Source organism: Phodopus roborovskii, unplaced genomic scaffold (genome assembly GCF_943737965.1).
Source record: "Phodopus roborovskii unplaced genomic scaffold, PHOROB, whole genome shotgun sequence".
In the NCBI taxonomy this organism is placed as follows: domain Eukaryota; kingdom Metazoa; phylum Chordata; class Mammalia; order Rodentia; family Cricetidae; genus Phodopus; species Phodopus roborovskii.
In genome coordinates, this window is record NW_026126056.1 from 208,196 (window position 1) to 229,159 (window position 20,964).

The window sequence follows — 20,964 nt, forward strand, 5'->3', positions numbered from 1 at the left end:
TGTATTGTTTCTCAACGGGTTGGGGGGTGGGGGGAGGGAGGGAATTGTGATGTAACACTGAAAATTGAGTTTGTTTCTTGTAGGACTGAGAAAACAGTACTGAATGGACAGCATTTGTGCATTTACCTACCTTGGACGACCTTCATAGAAATGTGGGAATCAGCCTCCACGGTAGACTGCAGCTATTCCTTCAGTTTCAGCTGGGAAATGCTGCCAGCATGCCCAAGTGGAAGGTTGGTGCTAATGGAGCAGCAAGGTGGAGCCCAAGCAATGCTCTGCAAGGCTCTTCGAGGTCAAGGCCACCTCTGCAAAGGATGACTCAAAGCAGAGAATGGCCCCAGGAAAAGATAATCAGACAAAAATTGCAAACAAAAGAAAAGAGGGACACCAAGGGAAAACAAGCTGAGTGGCTGAACAGCAAACTACACATGTGCCTGCAGAAAAAGGAGATGGTAAACCAGACTCTAGTCTCTGAAGTACTAAAAAGGAGCCAATTCTGAATGTCTGTCAACTGGCCCTGCCATCCTTCTTGTGCAATTCAGAGGGATATTTTGGGGGTTTCACTTGGGGTGGGGAGCAGGGTTTTAAGACAGGGTTTCTCCCTGTAGCTTTGGAATCAGTCCTGGACCTCGCTCTGTAGACCAGGCTGGCTTTGAGCTCACAGAGTTACACCTGCCTCTGCCTCTTGAGTGCTGGGATTAAAGGTGTGTGCCACTACTGCCCAGTCCAGAAGAATATTTTTACCAACTATTTTGTAAATGTAAGTTTAATAGCTCTAGAAACATTTTTAAAATGTGGAAGAAAATCCCACCTCAACTTATTTTTTAAGTATAAATGATTTTTAAGAGGTTAAATCATTTGCTGGTTGTTTATTTTTTTGGTATAACAAGAAAATAGCAGGACACTGAATCAGGAGAGGCTCTGAATGCCTGGGTGAGGGTCACCATAGCATTCCATGGAGGGGGCTAGTTTTATATCCTGCAACACAAAGCATACTAAATGGTAATTTGGAGTACCAGTCATACATTTGTTTCTGAAATATTTTCAGTTACATTTGGTCTTGTGTTTCTAGAAGGTTTTCCTAAAAATACACTCCTCAGTCCTTGCCCTGTCAGAACTGTAACATCTTTGGTCATGGCAGCCCATTTTCCTAACAATTGTGATAATGTGCTATGAAATATGGGGATTTTGAGTATGTACTATATATATAAAATTGTGAGTCAGTGGAATTAAGGATTATGAGATTTGATTGTTTCATGATGTCTTAGGGAAAATTGGCCAAGTTGTAGGCTGGAACATCAGTGGAAAAAGTTCAAAGAGAAACAACCCATAGCTCTTTTGGGTACATGAACACAACATGACACTTCAGAGTTTGGGTACATGTTTTAAGAATTGAAATGTCTGTATATACTGCTTCTCAACAAATGAAATCTGAGGTGTGAAAGACTAAAGAAAAGTGGAATCATTAATATAAGCATTTTGATTATGATTCATTGCTACCCATCGACCTGGCATTATTTTTTCATGTTCAAATTGAGATAACAGAGTATACAGCATTTTAAATTGCAATAAAATTTTCTTTTAAAAAGCAGCTTAAAAATGCTTTCTGTCCAATACCACGAAAACCTGTTTCTTTCTTCATTGGGAAGAGAATCAGTTTTCATTCTCATACATAATAAGACCTTCTCCTAGAATATACCACTGCATTGGCAGATGCTAGATCTACTTTGAATAAACATCTTCAATATAGTCTGAAGACTTCCTAAGACTGGATGTTTAACTACAGTTTAGGTAGAGCACAAGCTTTAAAAAAGAAATCTAATTTACTGTGATTGAATTTCTCATTCATTCTTTAATATCAAAAACAAGTATACATCTCTAAGTTTGAAAAAAGTAACGGAGTAAACAACAAATGACTGACTTTCTTTCTTGGACATTTTCAAATATTTTCCTATCTCCAAGATTCTTCCTCCATAAATGCCATGAACTTTCATGTAGCACCACCAAAGTTATATGCAAAATTCTAATTTGTATTTCAAAATGTCAACATTCAACTTGACAAACAGCAGTGAAGGCAGTCTACAAAATGTTATCTGTATACATTTTAATTCCAAGTTAATACTTTGCTAAAAGACCCCCAAAACTTTATCAACAACTTGTTTGCAAAAAGATGAACAGACCTTTTCAATCACATTGCAGAAGCTACCTTATATCTCACTTGTGAGTAGGATTGTCCAACTTAGTCTTAGTACGTCCCTTGCCCTTAGTGCCAGGCTTGGCTGCAATTTTGGCTTGGGCTTTCTCTTCCTCTTCAATCAAACCCTGCTCATAACGAGATGAGTAAGCACCAGGCATGGTTTCATTAACCTTAGCTAAAAACTCCATCACCTTCATCTTGGTGGTTTCAGCATAGGCTCTAGGACCCCACAGGAACTCATAGGATGGAGGATCGCTGTTGGGAACCTGACGGTATACCAGGTACTTTTCCTGCACTAGATCTTCAGTAATGAGCTTTCTGATATCCCCAAAGATGAGATGTGGGACCCCATCATGGACTCCTAGCATATCCAGGAAGTCCCAGACCTCCTCCTCTGGGGCACAGTAGCCATTTAAGTAGATCACACTTAGGAGGGGGACCAGAATGCCCCTGTTGGGAAGACCGAACTCAGTGCTCCTACTTCCATCATCCTCGAAATCTAGCTTGCTGATAAGCATGTAGGATTGACCATGTGGCTGGACTTCTTTCAACTCAAGGCCAAAAACCAGATCCAATCGATATGAAGCTTTCTTGAGGATCTCAGGAAAGTGCTCCTTGAACCTTTTGTTGATAATTTTCAGCATTTCTCCCCTCTTTGCAGGCTGTTTAATTTTGTACTTGCAGAGCATGTACTCCACTAGCATTCCTGTCTTCCTTGATAAAAAGTCCATCTGTATGCTTTCACTGGGTTGTGGAGCCCTAAAAGAACTCCCGTTTCTCTCTTCTTGGCCCTTTGCACCTTTACCTGACCTTTTGCAATCCACACCTTTACTAGCAGTGATGGTGGGTGCCTTACCCTGTGGGAATCCAGCAGGACAATTGCTTGGCTTAGCATTTCCTGAACCTTGATCAGAGCAGGCCGGTGACTCTTCCTTCTCTGCTGCCTTTGCCAGAGCATCGTTTAGCCCATGGGTCTCATCTTGGACCTGACGACGTTTCTCTCGAGCACGGGCCTTACTCTTTTTTCCTCTGGGCATGATGGCTGCAGTAGTTTGGGGAGCAGGTGACCTTGTCACCTAGAGCAGGAAAGTAACACATACTTACTTTTTGCATATTTCAAACACCTTTGATTTCCCTAAAATTTCTTTTCCCACATTTGAGAACATTGCTATGACAATACACTGGGCTTTTGTTCTCCTCACCAGCATCCATTAATTCTGACTTACAGCAGTGCCTGAGTACATTTAGTTCTATTCATATCCAGAAGTGTTCTACTTTCTTTGCCATATGAAAGATGCCTAGGAGCCTGGAGAAGAGCATCCAGAAGCTCACTCTACTGAAATGAATGGGTACAGAGTGCTGAGAAAATTCTGTAACAGTACATCAAAAGCTCTTTGGTTTCCTCAACTGCATTTGCAGTTCCTTTCCTAGGTTCCATGTTAAGCATAACACCACCATCCTCCTTTTCACGGGGGCCCACAATATCAAACAGATATTTTACCTCTGCATTGAAATAAAGACATGTTGATGGGCTAGGATGCTAGTTCAATCCATGACGAGCTTGCTTTGCAAAATCAAGGACCTGAGCTTAAAAACCTAGAATCCATGAGTAAAAAGCAAGGCAAAGTGTGACTGATTGCATTTATAATCTCAGTACTGGGGTGGAGACAGTAGGATCCCTGGAGCTGTGCAACCAGCATAGATAGCCTGTTTGCCAGATCCAAGCCATGAAGTGAACCCATCTTAAACACAAGAGGAACAATACCTCAGAGTTTGGCTTCTGGGTTCCACAAGCATGCACTCACTATTGGGATACACACATATATACATGCACTAAGGAAACACAGATTGCCCCCCCCACCACCACCACACACAAACATGAGAGGGAGATGCTGACACTCACAACACTAATCTTAACCTTTTGGGCTGAAAATGCTCTGGGTACAGTGACTGTGGCTAATGAAGACCACATATGCAGGTCACACTCTAGCGCCTGCCCCATTCCCGTTATTTTTAAAGTGATTCCCTCCCCTTCATAGATCTTCACTGATGTAAGGCACTGGATACTAAGGCTAAAGTGGGCCTATAAGGGACCAAGGCTGTTCCTCCTTAGAGAAAGCTTTCAGAGGAGAGAGCTCCGAATTCAGGGGCATTTTAAATGTCGCCATGCCATGATATGCACTAAGTTTCAGTTTGCATTCAACCTGGATGCTAGTACCCAGCTTAAGCATTTTAAACAGACATTTTGTCTGCATTCATGTTATTGAGCTATGGGAACTGCTGTAAAATTCCATACACATATACCATGTACTCTGGTCATACATTTCCCACTTCCCACACCCACTGCTGTAATTCCTCACTTGTTTTTCTCCTCATCCCGGTCAATCTCCCACCATCTTCTTACTTCTCACAGTATATGAGAGCTTTGGAAGGAGGGTTCCCCTCCCCCTCCCCTGACAGGGCTTCCCTGTTATCTGTGGCTGTCCTGGAACTCACCAGGCTGGCCTCAAACACAGAGATACACCTTGCCTCTGCCTCCTGAGTGCTGTGATTAAAGGCCTGCGCCACCGATCTTTTATGTATTTATTTAAATTTAGTAACATCTGCTTTTGCGGTCTTTGCAACTTTAGCCAGAGCTTCACAAATCCTAACCAAACACTATTACCTAGCTGTGCTCTGTTTCTCCCTCCACTTCTGATTTTAAAGTAATTCAAGAAATTATAAAATCCTCCAGAGATTTCCGGTATGTGGTTCTTTCTGATCATCATACATTTGGCACAGTAACTGGTTAGGCTTCCTCTTAATTCCTACATGCCTGGAGCAGTTACCCGAGGTTAGACTTCCTGACTCCTACTTGCTGGGTGTGGCTTCCCAAGTTAGGCTTCTTCGGTCTCCCACGTGCTGGATGTGCTACCCAAAGTTAGGCTGGTCATAGCTACCCAAGGTTATGCTTCCCCTGACTGCCACATGCTGAGCATGGCTACTACTAGAAAGTAGACTTAACTCCTACTTGCTAGGCTTGGCTACCCGAGGTTAGGCTTCCTGTGATTCCCACTTGCTGGGCGTGGCTACCCGAAGTTGGGCTTTTTCTAACTCCCACAAGCTGGGTTTAGCTGAAGTTACGCTGGGCGTGGCTACCCAAATTAAGGCTTCCTCTGACTCCCATATGCTGGGTGTGGCTACCCTGAGTAGGACCCCTCTACCTTCCAGGAGCTGGTGGTGGATACCCTAAGCAGGGCTTCCTCAGACCTACACGTGCTGGGCGTGGCTACCCTATGCCTAAAAGTACCTTTTCCTTTTGGCTCCCTGACACCTCCCCCCACCCCATGCTGGGCTTTGCTAACCCAGTACCTTTCTAGGCTTTTTAAGGTTGTCTTTCCAAGATGGTGGTTACAAACACTACCTCAAGCATTTAAAAATGGAAACAAAACTTTTAGGAGTTGGGTTTCTAATTCCACCATGTAGGTTTTATGGATCCAACTCACTTTTTGAATATAGGGGTAAATGCTTTTACTCCCCGAGGAATTTCACTGACATGAGGGATTTTTTTTTTCTGTTTTTTTTTTTTTTTTTTTTTTTCTGTTACGTTTTTGGTTTTGAGCCTAGCCTTTAACGGCTGAGCCATCTCTCCAGCCTTCTACAGTTATGTTTACATTTCTCATTTTTTAAATATTAACTCCATATTTTGCTAGTGATCAAGTCTGGCCCACTTCATATGCTAGTGGACTCTGCCTGAGGCATTTTACAGCCCAGTGCCGGGCGAGCTCACTGTGTATTAGGTTCAAGGTTCCTTCCTTACCAATTAGAAACCAAAGCTTGGCTTTAACTGTGACCTAGGAAGGCACCATTTTCAGAATCTGGGTTACTTTCTAAGACCGGGGCCCCCATTTCCTCACGGAAACATGCAGTTACAAGACAACTCACACTTTCCCAGGGCAAGCTTGCTGACCTAATGGTGAGAGCAAGCACAGATCCTATACTTATTCCAGAGATACTTGTTCCTTGGTACACATTTAGGGTCCTTACCTTGACCGCAGGCCTCTGTAAGAACTTGCCGGCAGCTGGTCCGGAGCAGCAAATGGCAGCTTCTGTGCCACGGGCACTAAGACCCAGTTCCTCCCCTCCCCACAGGAAGAGAGGGTAAACCACATCCGGTTAAGGGCAGGCTCTGAAGATTGACAGCAGGGCCAGGTTGCTATGGAACTGCACTGCTGTGGAGGCTGTATAAAGGGGAGAGTCTGATTTGCTCACTCTACTTCCCTAGGACACCTAGCCTTCCCCATCCCCCACACTGTCCTGGGGCTATTTCACACAGAGCTTAAAGCCTGAGCCTCTGAAGCCCTCTTTGCAACTCCTGCCCCATCCACCACACCATGCCATACTTCCTTCCATCTCCTCCTTACACCACCTGACACCCCCCCCACACACACACAGAGACACATGCACACACTTTACATGCCCTGCCCCAGAGCTAAATTCTCAGCTTTCAGGTATACTTCTCTGGTTTCCTACACCACCCCCACCCCCCACCAGGGAGGCAGGGCGATGCAGGGAAATAAAGGTTACAAGGTCACAACTTCCCAACTAGGAACAGTATCTCTTAGGCTCACACCCAAGTCAGCCAGCTACACACAGAGCCCTCCCTTGCCTCAGCCCTGTAAGTGGAAGTCTGTATTCACTCATATACTACAAAGGTTGAAACCTTTGTCCTGAATTTCAGAGAGCTGTATCCCATTCTTTTCCAGAGCTAAGACATACCTCAGGTTAAGGTACAGTCTCCACAGAAAAACACACCTTCTTGAGTTCCAGAGGAGGTGATCTGGGCAAACTTATTACCATGGTGCTCAATGCTTCTTGAGTTTCCAGGGCCTCAAGCAGGGCCAGCATTGTGATTGCACACTTTCTCTCAGGAGACAATTCCTTTCATTTCACAGAGGGTCTCTCAGCTTGACTTTGGCTTTGAACAGGAATTCTGCCTTGCAGAACTGGGGTTCTGACTCTTAAAACCTATTAGGCTGCTTGCTGGTACACTGTTGACAGAGATGAGGTGCACCACAAACTCTGTCTGCTGGCTCAACAGAATGGCTTCTGAGGTTCCTGGCATCTTCTTTTCTAGTGATCTTGGGCCATTTGCTTCTAGCGTAGAATTTAGTCCACCTCAGTACCAGAAGAGAAAGTCTAGTCATGCCCCAGTTAGGACCCATTTCCTCTCCCTCACCTTTACAGCCCAAAGTATGGCTGAGGGTTTTGAAGTAGCACTCTTGGTAACTGCTCCTCCTGTGATTATTCTTGGCTCTTCTCACCTTTGTTCCCATGAAAGCTAAGCCTCTGAAAGGTCATGGTCTTTCACTCCCAACATCCTTTAGGAGAAAAATGAGGGTCAGCTCATCCTCACAACTCTGCTAATCTACCAACAGCTGTTGGTTCATAAAGCCATTTGCTTTTAGCATAAATATTCATATTAATATATTTATATCATATATATATTTATATCATATATATATTTATATATATTAATCTAGTCCCAAATTTGTGACTTAGAGATCACTTTCTCTCTCAATAAACCTAGATTTTCCTTTTCTCTGCCCAGTGTACTATTTATTCACTCTGCTTCCTTTTTTTGGAAAAATCTCCCAGGTAGAAATTCTTGTGAGCCACATAGATTTGGGGTGTTTGCATTTTGGAAAAAAAACAGCACCAGAAGATGAATTCTAGGAAGCAAAACTATACTTTCTCTTCATATCCTAATTATGGTTACCATCTGACTATCAAATCTGAGGATATTTTTCTCTGTATTTTTGTCACTGTTTTTGACCAATGCTCTCAGTGGGTTTGAGAGGCCATATAGCTTGTCTCTATTCTCTGAGGAGTTCTGCGTATGATACTATGTTTGGGAAGATGTTTGAATGATGTCTTGTTGAATGTATATTTTCATTAATAATTCATGCAAGGGCAAAATGTTTCTCCTATATCTAAAAACATCAGGAAATTGACAAAATACATCAGAGATTCAAAAATTATGAAGTGGCCTGTAAACCACCTTTTTGTATAATAACAATGCCTGATAGACAGGGTACCTTATTCCTGTTAAGCCAGTAGAACAGAAAATTCAGGTCAAGCCTAAACTATATAATGATTTCAATGTCAGCCTCACTTGAGAACACCTAGTCTAGATCAAAACCCTAAAGAAAAAAATTAAATACACAGTACAGAAGGGACTAAAACTCCTATCTATACCTTCCCTTTTGGTCAGTTTCTTAAACAGTTTTTTAAAAAAGTTGGATGGCTCAGATTTTTATAAGCCTTTATCTTTTAAAATTGTCCAACATCACATAAGTACACAGTTGTATCACCAACAAACACATTCCATTTTTTCTACTTCCATACCTGATATTTAGTCAGATAGTGTGGATCATACCTTCAATCACTGCACTCATGAAGAGAGATATGATGATTGCCAAGACTACAACTGCAATTTCTGCTTCATGGTATGCCCTGGGACAGTTTGCATTACAGTACAAACCTCTTTCTCTAAGATACACAAACAATCAAGAAGTCTTTAAAGTCATTTTGGTGATCTCATTTATCTCACTATATATTACTACCAATATTTTGAGATCAGAGGGTTTACTTCTTATGATGCTATTACAGTACTAAAAAGAACAGTGAAGGGCAGGAGAGATAGCTAATCAATTAAAAAGCACTTGCTGCTCTTGCAGAGGATGTGAGTTTCATTCCCAGTATTCACATTCTGACTCATAACCTTCTGTAGTATTAGGGGGATCTGACTTCCAAGGGCACTACATGTATGTAGTACACTTACATACGTGCAGGCAAAATACTCATACTCATAAAAATTAAAATTGGAAAATATTTTTAAGGGAATAAGATAGTTTATTCTGGACTTATTTTGAGTATCCATGGGCTGGGAACACAAATTTGGGTTATCCCAAATTCCATGTTCCACTGTGGAAGAAGTGCCATACGTTTTTTTATAGTTTTACAGAACAAAGAAGGTCACAAATCAAGACAAATTTAAAATGCATTGACAGGAAAGTCAGGTACACCAAGGTAGCAGAAGCTTTTCTATGGTCCTAAGATGCTACCTGATGACATTATGTTTTGGTTTAGTGAAAGCTAATGGCCAAAAGGTTCCTATTAGTCACATGATGGTAGTTCAGACACAGAGGAAGGCAAAGAATGGTTGTTCGGTAAGAAGGAATTGCCCATGATAAGGTAATTAGCCTCTGGACCTGCAACATTCCACAGTACTGAAATTTGAATCAGCTAGTCAGTCTGTAGACAATTTCCTTTTGGGAATTAATCTTTCACAGCCAGACACAGCTTCTTTTCAGGAATTTTCATTCATGGTTCTCACTGTAATGCAAGCATTAAAATTTGTGCATACAGGAGCCACTTAAATTTATTAAATATTATAATGTTCCTTGTAGCTAGGAAGGCTCATGTCTAGGATGTGATGTAGATGAGGCTGAGTAGTGGTCAGGACAGCAGTCTTCAGGAGAGAGGAATAGCTGGTATAGGACATTAAGAAAGTAAGTCTTATGGGCAGGGGGGAGGGAGGAAGAGGGAAGTGGGATTGATATGTAAAATAAGAAAAAAATAATAAAACATATCTGAATTATTTTTACATCCTCTGTATTTGACATAACATTTACATGTGACATAAAGTAACTATACTTAAAATGAAATATTAATCAAGAATTAATAATCAAAAATTAATCAAGAACATAGTTGGGTGTGATGGAGTAAAAGTAACAGATGAAACCAAAATGTAAATATATTTTAAAAAGATTGACTATATAGTTCTCTTTATATTTACAGTTATTTGTATTCAATAAACTATCTTATTTGTATTTAAATGATTAGAAATGGGATTCTCAATGGAATCACTGTAGTATTGTCTTTTTATTAATAAATACAAAATTGTTCAATTAATTTTAAAATTATGATTAATTGTACTATACAAGATTTTAGATATTAATTACATCAAGAAACATCACAAATTTTGTGGTTATTAGACATTGATGTCTTTTGTATACTTTGGATAAATTTATTTATAATGTATAAATAAGAATTAACCCAAAATCTTTGAGTAATTATAGCTACAGCAAATAGACTTAAATTTCAACTTGAAAACTAGAATTTTTTATTTTATCTAAATTACACTGAATAATAGGAATGTATATTATATGTTTATATTTATAAAGACAATGAAAAATTATATTAATTCAAACATTAGTTTTGTATAAGGTAGGAGTTTAGGGCAAGCAAACAGTTATAACAGAGTTATGATCAGATGAAACAACATGATATTTTCATTTGTAACTTTATTAAAATCAATGCTAGTGTTATTTTATCATTTATAAATATACCAAGTAGAATATTAGATGTCATAAATATTTTTCAAATCTAATTACAAAAAAATTAAGAAACATAAAAGGTGAGAAACATGTTTAGTTACTCAGGGTTCTCAGCTATCAGTGGTGTTGAAGATGAGTGTCATGAAGCATTTTCGAAGTGCATGAGAATGTGGTCTTAACATTTGTTCAACTATGTTCATAGCAGCACTATTTGTAATAGCAAGAACCTGGAAGAAACCTAGATGCCCCTCAATTGAAGAATAGTTAATGAAGATGGGGCACATCTACACAATGGAATACTACTCTGCAGAAAAAAATAATGGTATCTTGAAATTCGCAGGCAAGTGGATGGCACTTGAAGAAACCATCTTGAATGAGGTAACCCAGTCACAAAAAGAGGAACACAGTATGTACTAACTCATATATGGATTTTATACATAGAGCAAAGGATCACCAGCCTATAATTTACACCACCAGAGGAACTAGGATACAAGGTGTATTCTAAGAGATTCATATAAAGTCCCTCACAAAACCGGGAAGGGACAATTCCCCCAGAGCACAGAGGAAGTGGGGGGGGGCAGCGAATGGAGAGAGAAGTAGGAGAAAACAAGGGGGAGGAAAGGAAAACATGTGCGACCACGAAGATTGAGCCTGGTTAGGAATAGAAGACAGGAAAGAGAGAGAGAGAGAGGGAGAGAGAGAGAGAGAGCATAAAAGAGGGAGCCAATATTGGTTTTAAGATAATTGAACACAAAGAAAGGTCTAGAGAACTACTAGACTGCTGCCAACTAACAATTTGAGCTTCCGTATAAAGGCTACCATAAATGCCCTTCCCGGATAGTGAGATCAGCAACTAACTTATCCACGGAGCCCTCAACTAATGCCTGTTGGAAACAGGGAGCAAAGACCTATACATAAATACTGAGTCGAATTAGAACCCAGATGCAGATTGAGAGGACAAGACCAAGTTGCAGAAACACATAGAGACAGCTTACCTGAACGAGGAGCTAAAGGGCCACCAGACTGATAGCTGGGAAGCCAGCATGGGACTGACTCAGGCCCCCCTGAATATGGGTCTCAGCCAGAAGGACTGAGCAGTCTAAGGAACCTCAGACAGTGGAGCCAGGATGTATCCCTGGTGCACAAAAGGACTTTGCAAACACATCCCCCATGGAGGAATAACTGCCTTAATCTAGAGACAGGAGAGAAGCCCTAGTCCCTACTTCACATGACCTGTCAGATCTACATGACCCCAATTGGATGACATTCCCCTACATATGGAATTGGTGTGGGGGGATGGGAGGAGAGGGTGGTTAGAGTGCATGTGAGAGGGCAGAGAGGATAAAAGAGAGGGAAGGAGGGAGGGAGGGAGGTAGAGGGAATTGGGATCGACATGTAAAATAATAAATTAAAAAAAAAAATGCTTTGACTCCAAAATTTAAGTTCAAGGACAAGTTACTGGGGAAAAGGATTTCTATTTTTGTTTCCACAGAAAATGAAAATATATGGATTCCTTCCAGCCTAATGTGATTTGATCAAGCCAGACCGCCTGAAACAGAGTACCAGATGATTCTACATTCAAAACAGCTGGACAAAGCAGCCTTATGGACTACAGCCAGGATTTCTGCATTTCCTTAGAATCCCCCATGACAGCGCCCCTTACCAGCAGGAAGTAGTTTGGAAAGAACGACGTCCAAATTCCCAAATATTTTCTATAAATGTTTGTTTTCATTGAAATGGACTTTGTTATATTATATATACATATATACATATATATACATGTATACATATATACATATATACATATACATATACATATACATATACATATACATATATATGAATGTGGTCTTAAAAGATGTGAGAATGTTCACCACCTCCTTAGAATGAATAAGAAGTAATTGGAGACAGTCCTGATCTTTAAATCAGAATGAAGTCTTTGATGTGAGAGCCTTTTTTGACCTATTAGTTGATGAGATCATCTTCTGTTTTCCTTTAGTTATTGTGATTAAAAGTCTTTTATAATACTATGTGTTGTTTATCTGATAGGTCAAATTTTATACACAGATTCAAATATTTGTCCAGTAGAACAAGTTTTACATTCATTATGTAATTTATTAGACATATATTAACTAGTTATCACGCTCTAAACAGAATATTTTTATGTTTATAGCAATGACTGATAATTCAAACAAGGAAAGCTTAGTCCAATGTGAAAACATTTTTAAAAAACTAAAATTTAGCCCTAGGTTTTAACTGTTTAGTTAAAGAATACTAAAAGGAGATCAATACCTAAGAAAATATTGTTAGCATGGCAGTGGTGGCACACGCCTTTCATCCCAGCACTCAGGAAACAGGGCAGGAAGATCTCTGTGAATTTGAACCAGCCTGGTCTACTGAGCAAGTTCTGGAACAGCTAGGCTACACAGAGTGACCCCATCTCTAAAACGAACACACACACACAAAAGAAAATATTGTGGTAGAAAATCAAGCATTATATCTCAGGGTATTGAAAAAACATTTAAATTTTTTAAGCTACATATTATTTTAACTTAGTTGCAACCACATTTATTTTTAAATAACCTTTAATATCATTCTTTAATATTAACATTATGATTGCTAACTACAAAATATAGAAAACGACTTTAATGAGGTAATTTTAAATGAAAGCACAGTTGGTTGTATCTAAAGCACAGAAGATATATGGTATCTTAGATAACAGTAATAAACTTAGGTAAAGTATATTAATAGACTTTGTTTTCTTAACTAATTTTAATTACTTGGAAAAGGTTTAAGTTACTATAACAGATAACTTGAACATATTTTTATGAAAACATTTACTTTTTATTAATGTTCATGAGGCATCAAAAGTCAGATAAGGCATGTAGAGCTTGATAAAGTTTGGCCTATAATTATAATTTTAACTAAGAAAAAAATAATTTAAAAATATATCACTATCAATTAACACAGTAAGATGATCTATAAACTCAAAGATGTCTATGTAAATCTCAAAATAGGTTTTGCATACTAGGAATAAATACTGATCCATTACTAGAGGCTCCATAGACTCCCTGTGGAAGGCCTTACCCTCTCTGGGGAGCAGAAAGGGGATGTCTGGAGTTTGGTGGGAGTGATAGGGGAAGATAGAAGGGTGAGGGAACTAGGATTAACATGTAAAACAACCTTGTTTCAAATTTACACTAAAAAAGGAAAAATAAAACTAAAAAAAGTAAATCAGAACAGATTACAGCTGAAAAACAGATTTTTTTAAAAAGTTAAAAAAAGAAAAGTTTTTCAACATGATAGTTTAAATTTATTTAGGGTTTTAAGTTCTGGGCTTGCTAAAATAATAATCCTGAACCTGAAAAACCTGCTTGTTTGTTTTTCAAGAGGCAGTAGTGATATTCTGTAAATCCTTAAAATACACAAAAAGTTTGTTTTCATATACACATTAACTTAAGTTATTCTCTAATCTTTGGAATAAAAAGTTTAGTATCTCAAGGCAGAGCAATTGTCTGATAAGGAAAAACTAACTCCTGACTCAGGAGTATGAGTAAGCATGCCTTAAAGTTAATTGATAGCCTCAGGCAAGGGTCCATGGTGAAGCACCACAATTAGGATAAGGATCAAGTAGATAGCATCTTGCCCAGTGTTGTATAATTATGTATGGCTTCTCCTTAAAAGCAAATTTTAAATTTTTTAGATTTAAAAAAAGCTCATGTTATTGTCCCAAAGAAAGATTTAGGACCATTACCAATCTCTTGTTTTATGTATGTGGTCACATTGACTAAATGTACTTTTTGTCTTTTATTATGGTTTTGTTTCTTAAAATTTTAGTTTACTATCAGTCAAAATAAAGCTGAATCTGTTAAGGGAGCCCACTGAGATGACCACTCACATAAAATTTATATTTAATTCAAAGTATTTATTCCAGATGACTGGGACTACACTCAAGTATTTGGCACCCAAGTATAGCCCCAAGCATTTAGAGCAGTGGTTCTGAACCTGTGAGTCACAGTCCCTTTAGGGAGGAATGCCCCTTTCACAAGGGTCATGTAAGGCCATCAGAAATCACAGATATTTACATTACAATTTATAACAGTAGCAAAATTATAGTTATGAAGTAGCAACGAAAATAATTTTGTGACTGAGGGTCACCATAGCATAAGGAAATGTATCAATAGGTCGCAGCATCAGGAAGGTTGAGAACTACTGATTTAGAGCAAGAGGCTTTTAAAAACAAACCCCACATCCTGGCATTTTCCTCTGCAGCTGCAGAGAGAGGCTTGTACTAGCAAGCAGTTTAACAGAAGCTAAGATGTTAGCTGGAGTGTCTTGGCTTCAGGTTTAACAGAAGCTACAATAAATTAGCTGGGGTGTCTTAGCCTTGGGTACTAGAATAGAGTTGGGACACTTTCCATGAGATTCTCTAACAAGGAGCTCAAATTTTTGTTAAACATGGAATGGCCTCAGCAAGAACACAAAGATGGAGGAAAATGCACTTTCTTGCCCTGTCACAAACCAAGTTAACAATTTCAGTTTACATAAGCATTTACTTATAAGTCAAGGTGGCAATAAGTGTATTATATAAAAATGAACCATAATCTCACGTAGTTTATAATCACACATAAGATATATTTTAATAAACAAAGCTTTTGAACTTTATTGTTTGTTTGGATTATATTTTCTGTAGTATACAGTGTGAAAAGTAAACTTAATGTAGAGACCTTTAGTAACCTTATTAATCTATTAACTTATATAGTCTAATCTTAATAGAAATCTCATATTTCACAGTTTTATATTTTTATTTTGCAGACAGTACATGAAATTTATGTTACCTATTACATAAGCTGGAGCTTATTTTGGAAGGAAAACCTTACCAAAATATATGTACATAAAATTAAAGTTTTATGAATATTTAACATTCTCAAAGGTATCATTTTTACAGCACTCAAATTTATAAGGTAGTATGTGTTTATCAGAACTTAGTATATGATTAAAATATTTAAATTTGAATCTTCACATTCATTTTAGTTGGGGATGCCCAAAGAATTATTTTAGCACAGAACAAAAGTGAATTTAAAAAGAGAACTGAAGTGACCAGTGTATTAAAATCTTTGACACAAACATCATATGAAAACAAAAGATATACAAAAACAATTATCAAAAGCACATGACACAATTACATGAAATTATATGTACTCAGTTATGAAAAAAAAGTTAGAAATTTTATCCTATCTCTTTAATATGTGAAAAAGGCTTAGTAACACAAAAAAGCAAAAAGGCTCAGTAATACAAACAATCAAAGGGTGAAGTTTGTCCTATAGACAAAGTAATTAATCTCTCCCTCTTTCTCTAAATGACTGAGGGAGAAAAATTATTTTTATTGTGTCCCAGACTATATTCTTGAGGTCATAGCTTGCGCCAAGTCACATCTGTGGACACTTTCAGAACAAGCCAATTAAAGAACCAACTAAAAGCAGAAAGCAAAGATTTAATGTGGTCATATTGGGAAGGGAGGGGGTTAAAGAGACTCAGTAAATCCACTAAGTACATCTTCAGGGTCCTGAAGAGATCAAAATTTAAATGGAGGCCCACTTATATACACACCCATGTGTTCCTGTTCAAGGTGCAGTTATACCCATTATTATCTGGATTTTAGTCTCATTATGTAAGATGATTTGGTAAGTTACTAGAACTGTTTGAAATCTCTTTCAGGGGGATTCCCCCTCTATTTCTCCTCCTTTCCCTAGAATGAAGTCTGATGGGAGATGTCATTCTGTATATATGTTTCTCATACTGGTTAATGAATAAAGCACTGTTGGCCAATAGGAAAGGAAGATAGGAGGGTCTAGGAGACAAGGAGGAAATAGGAAGGAGTAAGGAGGAGTCGGGATGGAGAGCATGGAGAGAACAGAACTGCCATTCCTCTGCTCTCGGTAAGACCACGTGGAAATACATAGAAATGGATTAATAATTAAGACAGAGCTAGCCGATAAGAAACTAGCACCTGGCCAATAGCACTGTACCAAATACAGAGTCTCTGTGCATTATTTGGGGCTGGCGCGGTGGCGGGACAAGACCAGCGGCGGCAGGCAGAAAAACCGTATTCCTTACAGAAGTCCTGATAAAACCTCCTCATGCTTAAGGACCTTTCTTCATTTTATTATTGTTATTTTTTTTTCTTATTTTCCCTATTGATTCCAGTTCCCTCTCCCTCCCTCCCTCCCTCCCTCCCTTCCCTCCCTCCCTCCCCACAGTCCCATTCCACCCCTTCCCCCACTCCACAGGGAGGGTGATGCCTTCCAGGAGGGATCAAAAAAATCTGTCAAGTCATTTGGAGTAGGGACTAGGCCCTCCCTCCTGCCTCTACGCTAAGGGAATATCACTCCATGGGGAATGTGCTCCCAAAGTCCTTTCATGCACAAGGGATACATCCTGGTTCCACTGGCAGAGGTACCTTAGAATGCCCAGGCCTTCTAACTGAGACACATGTTCACTGAGTCTGAGTTGGTCCAATGATGGTTTCCCAGCTATCAGTCTGGGAGTCCATTGGCTCCTCCTTGTTCAGGTCAGCTCTCTCTGTGGGTTTCTGTATCCTGGTCTTGCCTCCAATTTCTTATCACTCCTCCATCTCTGCATTTGGATTACAGTCAGTTCAGTGTTTAGCTGTGGGTGTCTGCTTCTGTTTCCATCACCTACTAGATGAGGGCTCTTTTATAGCTAAGGTAGCCTTTCCACTGTTCCTCAGATTGTTAGTTGGGGTCGTCCTTGTAGGTCTCTGGACATTTCTCTATAGTCAGTTTTCTCTCCAAACCTATAATGCCTCCCTCTATTATTCTCTCTCTCTCTCTCTCTCTCTCTCTCTCTCTCTCTCTCTCTCTCTCTCTGGCTCTCATGTATTCCTCCCCTGACTCAATCTTCCTAGTCCCATGTGCTCTCCTCTCCTCCCCTTCTCTTTCTCCTAACTCCCTCTCCACTCACTGCCCTCCCCTCACTCCCAATTTGCTCAGGAGATCAAGGCCCTTTTTCTGATATGCCTCTTTAGAATCTTTGTATGAGCTAGACTTGTTACATGAGGCAGGGGGAAACAGGATTATGAAGATACCCCCCCAGAAAAACTGTGTGTTATTATGCAGATCCAGTAGCAGACTATGGATGGATCTAGGCAATGTCTATTTTTGATGTTAGTAACACTCAGACATTTAATAGTTTTCATGTCAGAAAAAGCAGAAGCAAAGGAAAACAGAAGTTTAAAATGATTGGTCAGTCAAATGACAGACAGAGAAACTCCCCAAATATGCTTGAATATGTATTTCAGCTATGTTGTGGCAGGGACACAGACCTAGCTTCACTTGTTTATCTTTTACAGTCTGAGAAGTTCCCCTAAGCTTTAACAATCTCCACTCAGGCCAAACAGAGATTTGGGCTTTAAGGCTGGAAGGAATTTTAGGACTGGATTTTATAAGAAAGAGACTTTAAGCATGGGAGTTAAAAGAAAAACACTGCTCATGGAAAACTGTAAGATACATAAGACATAAAGAAGCAAGGGCAGAGAAAGAGATAAGTAGAAAACTATTTTAGAATTTATCCTTAGTTTGTCTCGGGGTCAGCTCCAGCACAGCAGACCCCAGCGGTGCTTGGAGGTGCTGAGGGCTGCAGCAGGAGCCTCAGGAGAGGATGTGCCAAAACACACCCCCACCAGCTGTTAGTTAGTGGGGAGTAGTAAGCTATGTATGGTTTCTTTGACTTGAGATCATGCAGAGGACTTCACGCCTGAAGAAAGAATTGCACATGTTAACTGTAGAATTTCCTCTAGACATCGCACGCTTGCAGAAAAAGGACCAAGTGGGTGATTTGCGTGGAGCCAATACACCTTATGAAAAAGGAGTTTTCAGATCCTGCTGCTCCTGTGCCCTGTCCCCATCGAGAGCACCCTTGGTGCTCTGATACACCCTACCCATCCCCACTGAGAGCATGCCCCCCCCCCACTGTCCTGCCACTCTGGTTGAGCACTGGGACAGAGGGTAGAGCCAACAGTCCACCCTACTTCGGAGAGTCCTCTGAGCAACTCTGAACAAAGGAGACCTGCCTATCCACGCGGGACCACCCGTAATTTCCACCTGCTTGGTCTCTGACCCCACCTCCAGTCCTCTGGTGGAGTCCCGGGCCCCTCCCAGAGATCCGCCTATTTCTGCGGGTCCACTCTGAGTTCTTGCTGGCAAGATCCTTGACCCCCAAATCAGGGCCTCTGCTAAAGAAAGAGGCCTCAGCTGGAGAGTCCCAGTTTCCAAAGAGATCCCACTATCCTGCAAAACCTTTCCAGGTTTCAGCTCAGCCTTTGTCTTCTTCTGCCAGCCATGGGCTAGAGCCATTGGCTAGTGGAATCTTCTACTGGATCCTCAGCCCTGACCCCATCCCTGGGTCCCTGTCTGCGGAGAGACCTCCTATAGAGCTTGGACCACACAGAGCTACAGATATTGAATCTCTATCCCACAAAAGCCCACCGGGGAAGTACCATAGACAGAAGGGGAACCCCACCAACACCTACAGAAGAAGCTATGGGTAGATGGCAATACAAGAAAACACCTAACAACAGAAAGACAAGACACCACCAGAATCTAGGGAATCTACACCAACTAGAACGGAACACAAAAACAAAGCAGAGGAAGCAGAAGGGAACGACTTAAAAATTGCCGTCATAAAAATGATAGAGGCCCTCAAAGAAGATGTGAGATAATCCCTTAAAGAAATGGAGGAAAAAACAAACAAAAAAGTGGAAGAAATGAACAAATTCCTTAAGGAAAGTACAGAAAGCCAAGAAAAAACAATGAAGCAGGTGAAGGAAACGGTTCAAGACTTGAAAACTGAAATAGAGAAAATAAAGGCAACACAAACTGAAGAAATGCTGGAAATAGAAATACTGGGAAAAAATCAGGAACTACACACACAAGCATAACCAACAGAATTCAAGAGATGGAAGAGAGAATCTCAGGCGCAGAATATAAACTAGAAGACCAAAGAAAATCATAAATCCAACAAATCCTTAACACAAAACAACCAGGAAATGTGGGACACCATGAAAAGACCAAAACTAAGCATAATAGGCATACAGGAAGGTGAGGAAGCCCAGCTCAAAGGTGCCTCAGACAGTGGAGCCAGGATGTATCCCTGGTGCACAAAAGGACTTTGCAAACATATCCCCCATGGAGGGATAACTGCCTTAATCTAGAGACAGGAGAGAAGCCCTAGTCTGTACTTCACATGACCTGTCAGATCTACATGACCCCAACAGGATGACATTCCCCTACATATGGAATTGGGATGGGGGAATGGGAGGGCAGGGTGGTTAGAGTGCATGTGAGAGGGCAGAGAGTGTAAAAGGGAGGGAAGGAGGGAGGGAGGGAGAGGGAACTGGGATCGACAAGTAAAATAATAAATTAAATTTAGAAAAATGCTTTGACTCCAAAATTTAAGTTCAAGGACAAGTTACTGGGGAAAAGGATTTCTATTTTTGTTTCCACAGAAAATGAAAAAAAATGTGGATTCCTTCCAGACTAATGTGATTTGATCAAACCAGACCGCCTGAAACAATTCCAGGGGATCCTACATTCAAAACACCTGGACAAAGCAGCCTTACAGACTACAGCCAGGATTTCTGAATCTTCTTTGACTCCCCCATGACAGTGCCTCTTATCAGCAGGAAGTAGTTTGGAAAGAACGACGCCCAAATTCCCAAAGATTATCTAGCAATGTTTGTTTTCATTTACATGTACTTGGTTATATAAAATAAAAAAAAAAAAAGGAAAAGGAATTTTCACTCTGGAAGTTTTCAGTCCTCAGTGGTATCCATTTGAACTGCTACAGATCAGATTTCTGACTCCAATCTATCATCCAAACATTGATTCTAGTGAAAGGATTCATCTAGATGTTCTTAAATTGCCACCAAAAGTGCATGTAGACCATTCCTCAATATCGATGCTGTATCAACCTCTAGTCAGCTGTTCATGGCCGAACCCAACCCTGATGACCCTCTAATGGCTGACATTTCCTCAGAATTTAAATATAATAAGGTAGCTTTTCTCAAGAAAGCCAGGCACTGTACAGAAACTTAATGCAAGACAGAAACAAAAGGCTGATGAAGAGATGCTAGACACCTCATCAGATGTTGGTTATTCTGAGGAATGCAACTCCACACAGAAAAGGAAAACCGAGCCCCTAGGAGGCATAGAAAAGAAATTCCCCCTGGATGTTCAGAAACATGTATTGGTCCCTCTTAGTTAATGGAGTCTGTGACAAGGTGGTCTCTTTTTCTTGCTTTTCTTGAATGTTTTTCATTGTGTTTGATGACATAATGTTTTTGTTCTTATAAAAGACCATGCATGT

General features: G+C 40.0%; 1 protein-coding gene and 1 pseudogene across 1 annotated transcript; one reads left to right on the top strand and one right to left on the bottom strand.

Annotated features, from left to right (window-relative positions):
- Nucleotides 1-1,832: 1,832 nt before the first annotated feature.
- Nucleotides 1,833-3,236, bottom strand: Mageb2 (MAGE family member B2). The gene has a single exon (XM_051179366.1). It carries the CDS (start codon nt 3,232-3,234, stop codon nt 2,215-2,217), a length of 1,020 nt encoding a protein of 339 aa, XP_051035323.1. The 5' UTR covers nt 3,235-3,236; the 3' UTR covers nt 1,833-2,214.
- A 15,100-nt stretch (nt 3,237-18,336) lies between these two features.
- On the top strand, nt 18,337-20,862 carry LOC127218340 (ubiquitin-conjugating enzyme E2 T-like; annotated as a pseudogene).
- The last annotated feature ends 102 nt before the right edge of the window (nt 20,863-20,964 follow it).

Excerpts from the sequence above, each read along its gene's own strand:
- Mageb2 (XM_051179366.1), bottom strand. The coding sequence starts at position 3,234 with ATGCCCAGAGGAAAAAAGAGTAAGGCCCGTGCTCGAGAGAAACGTCGT.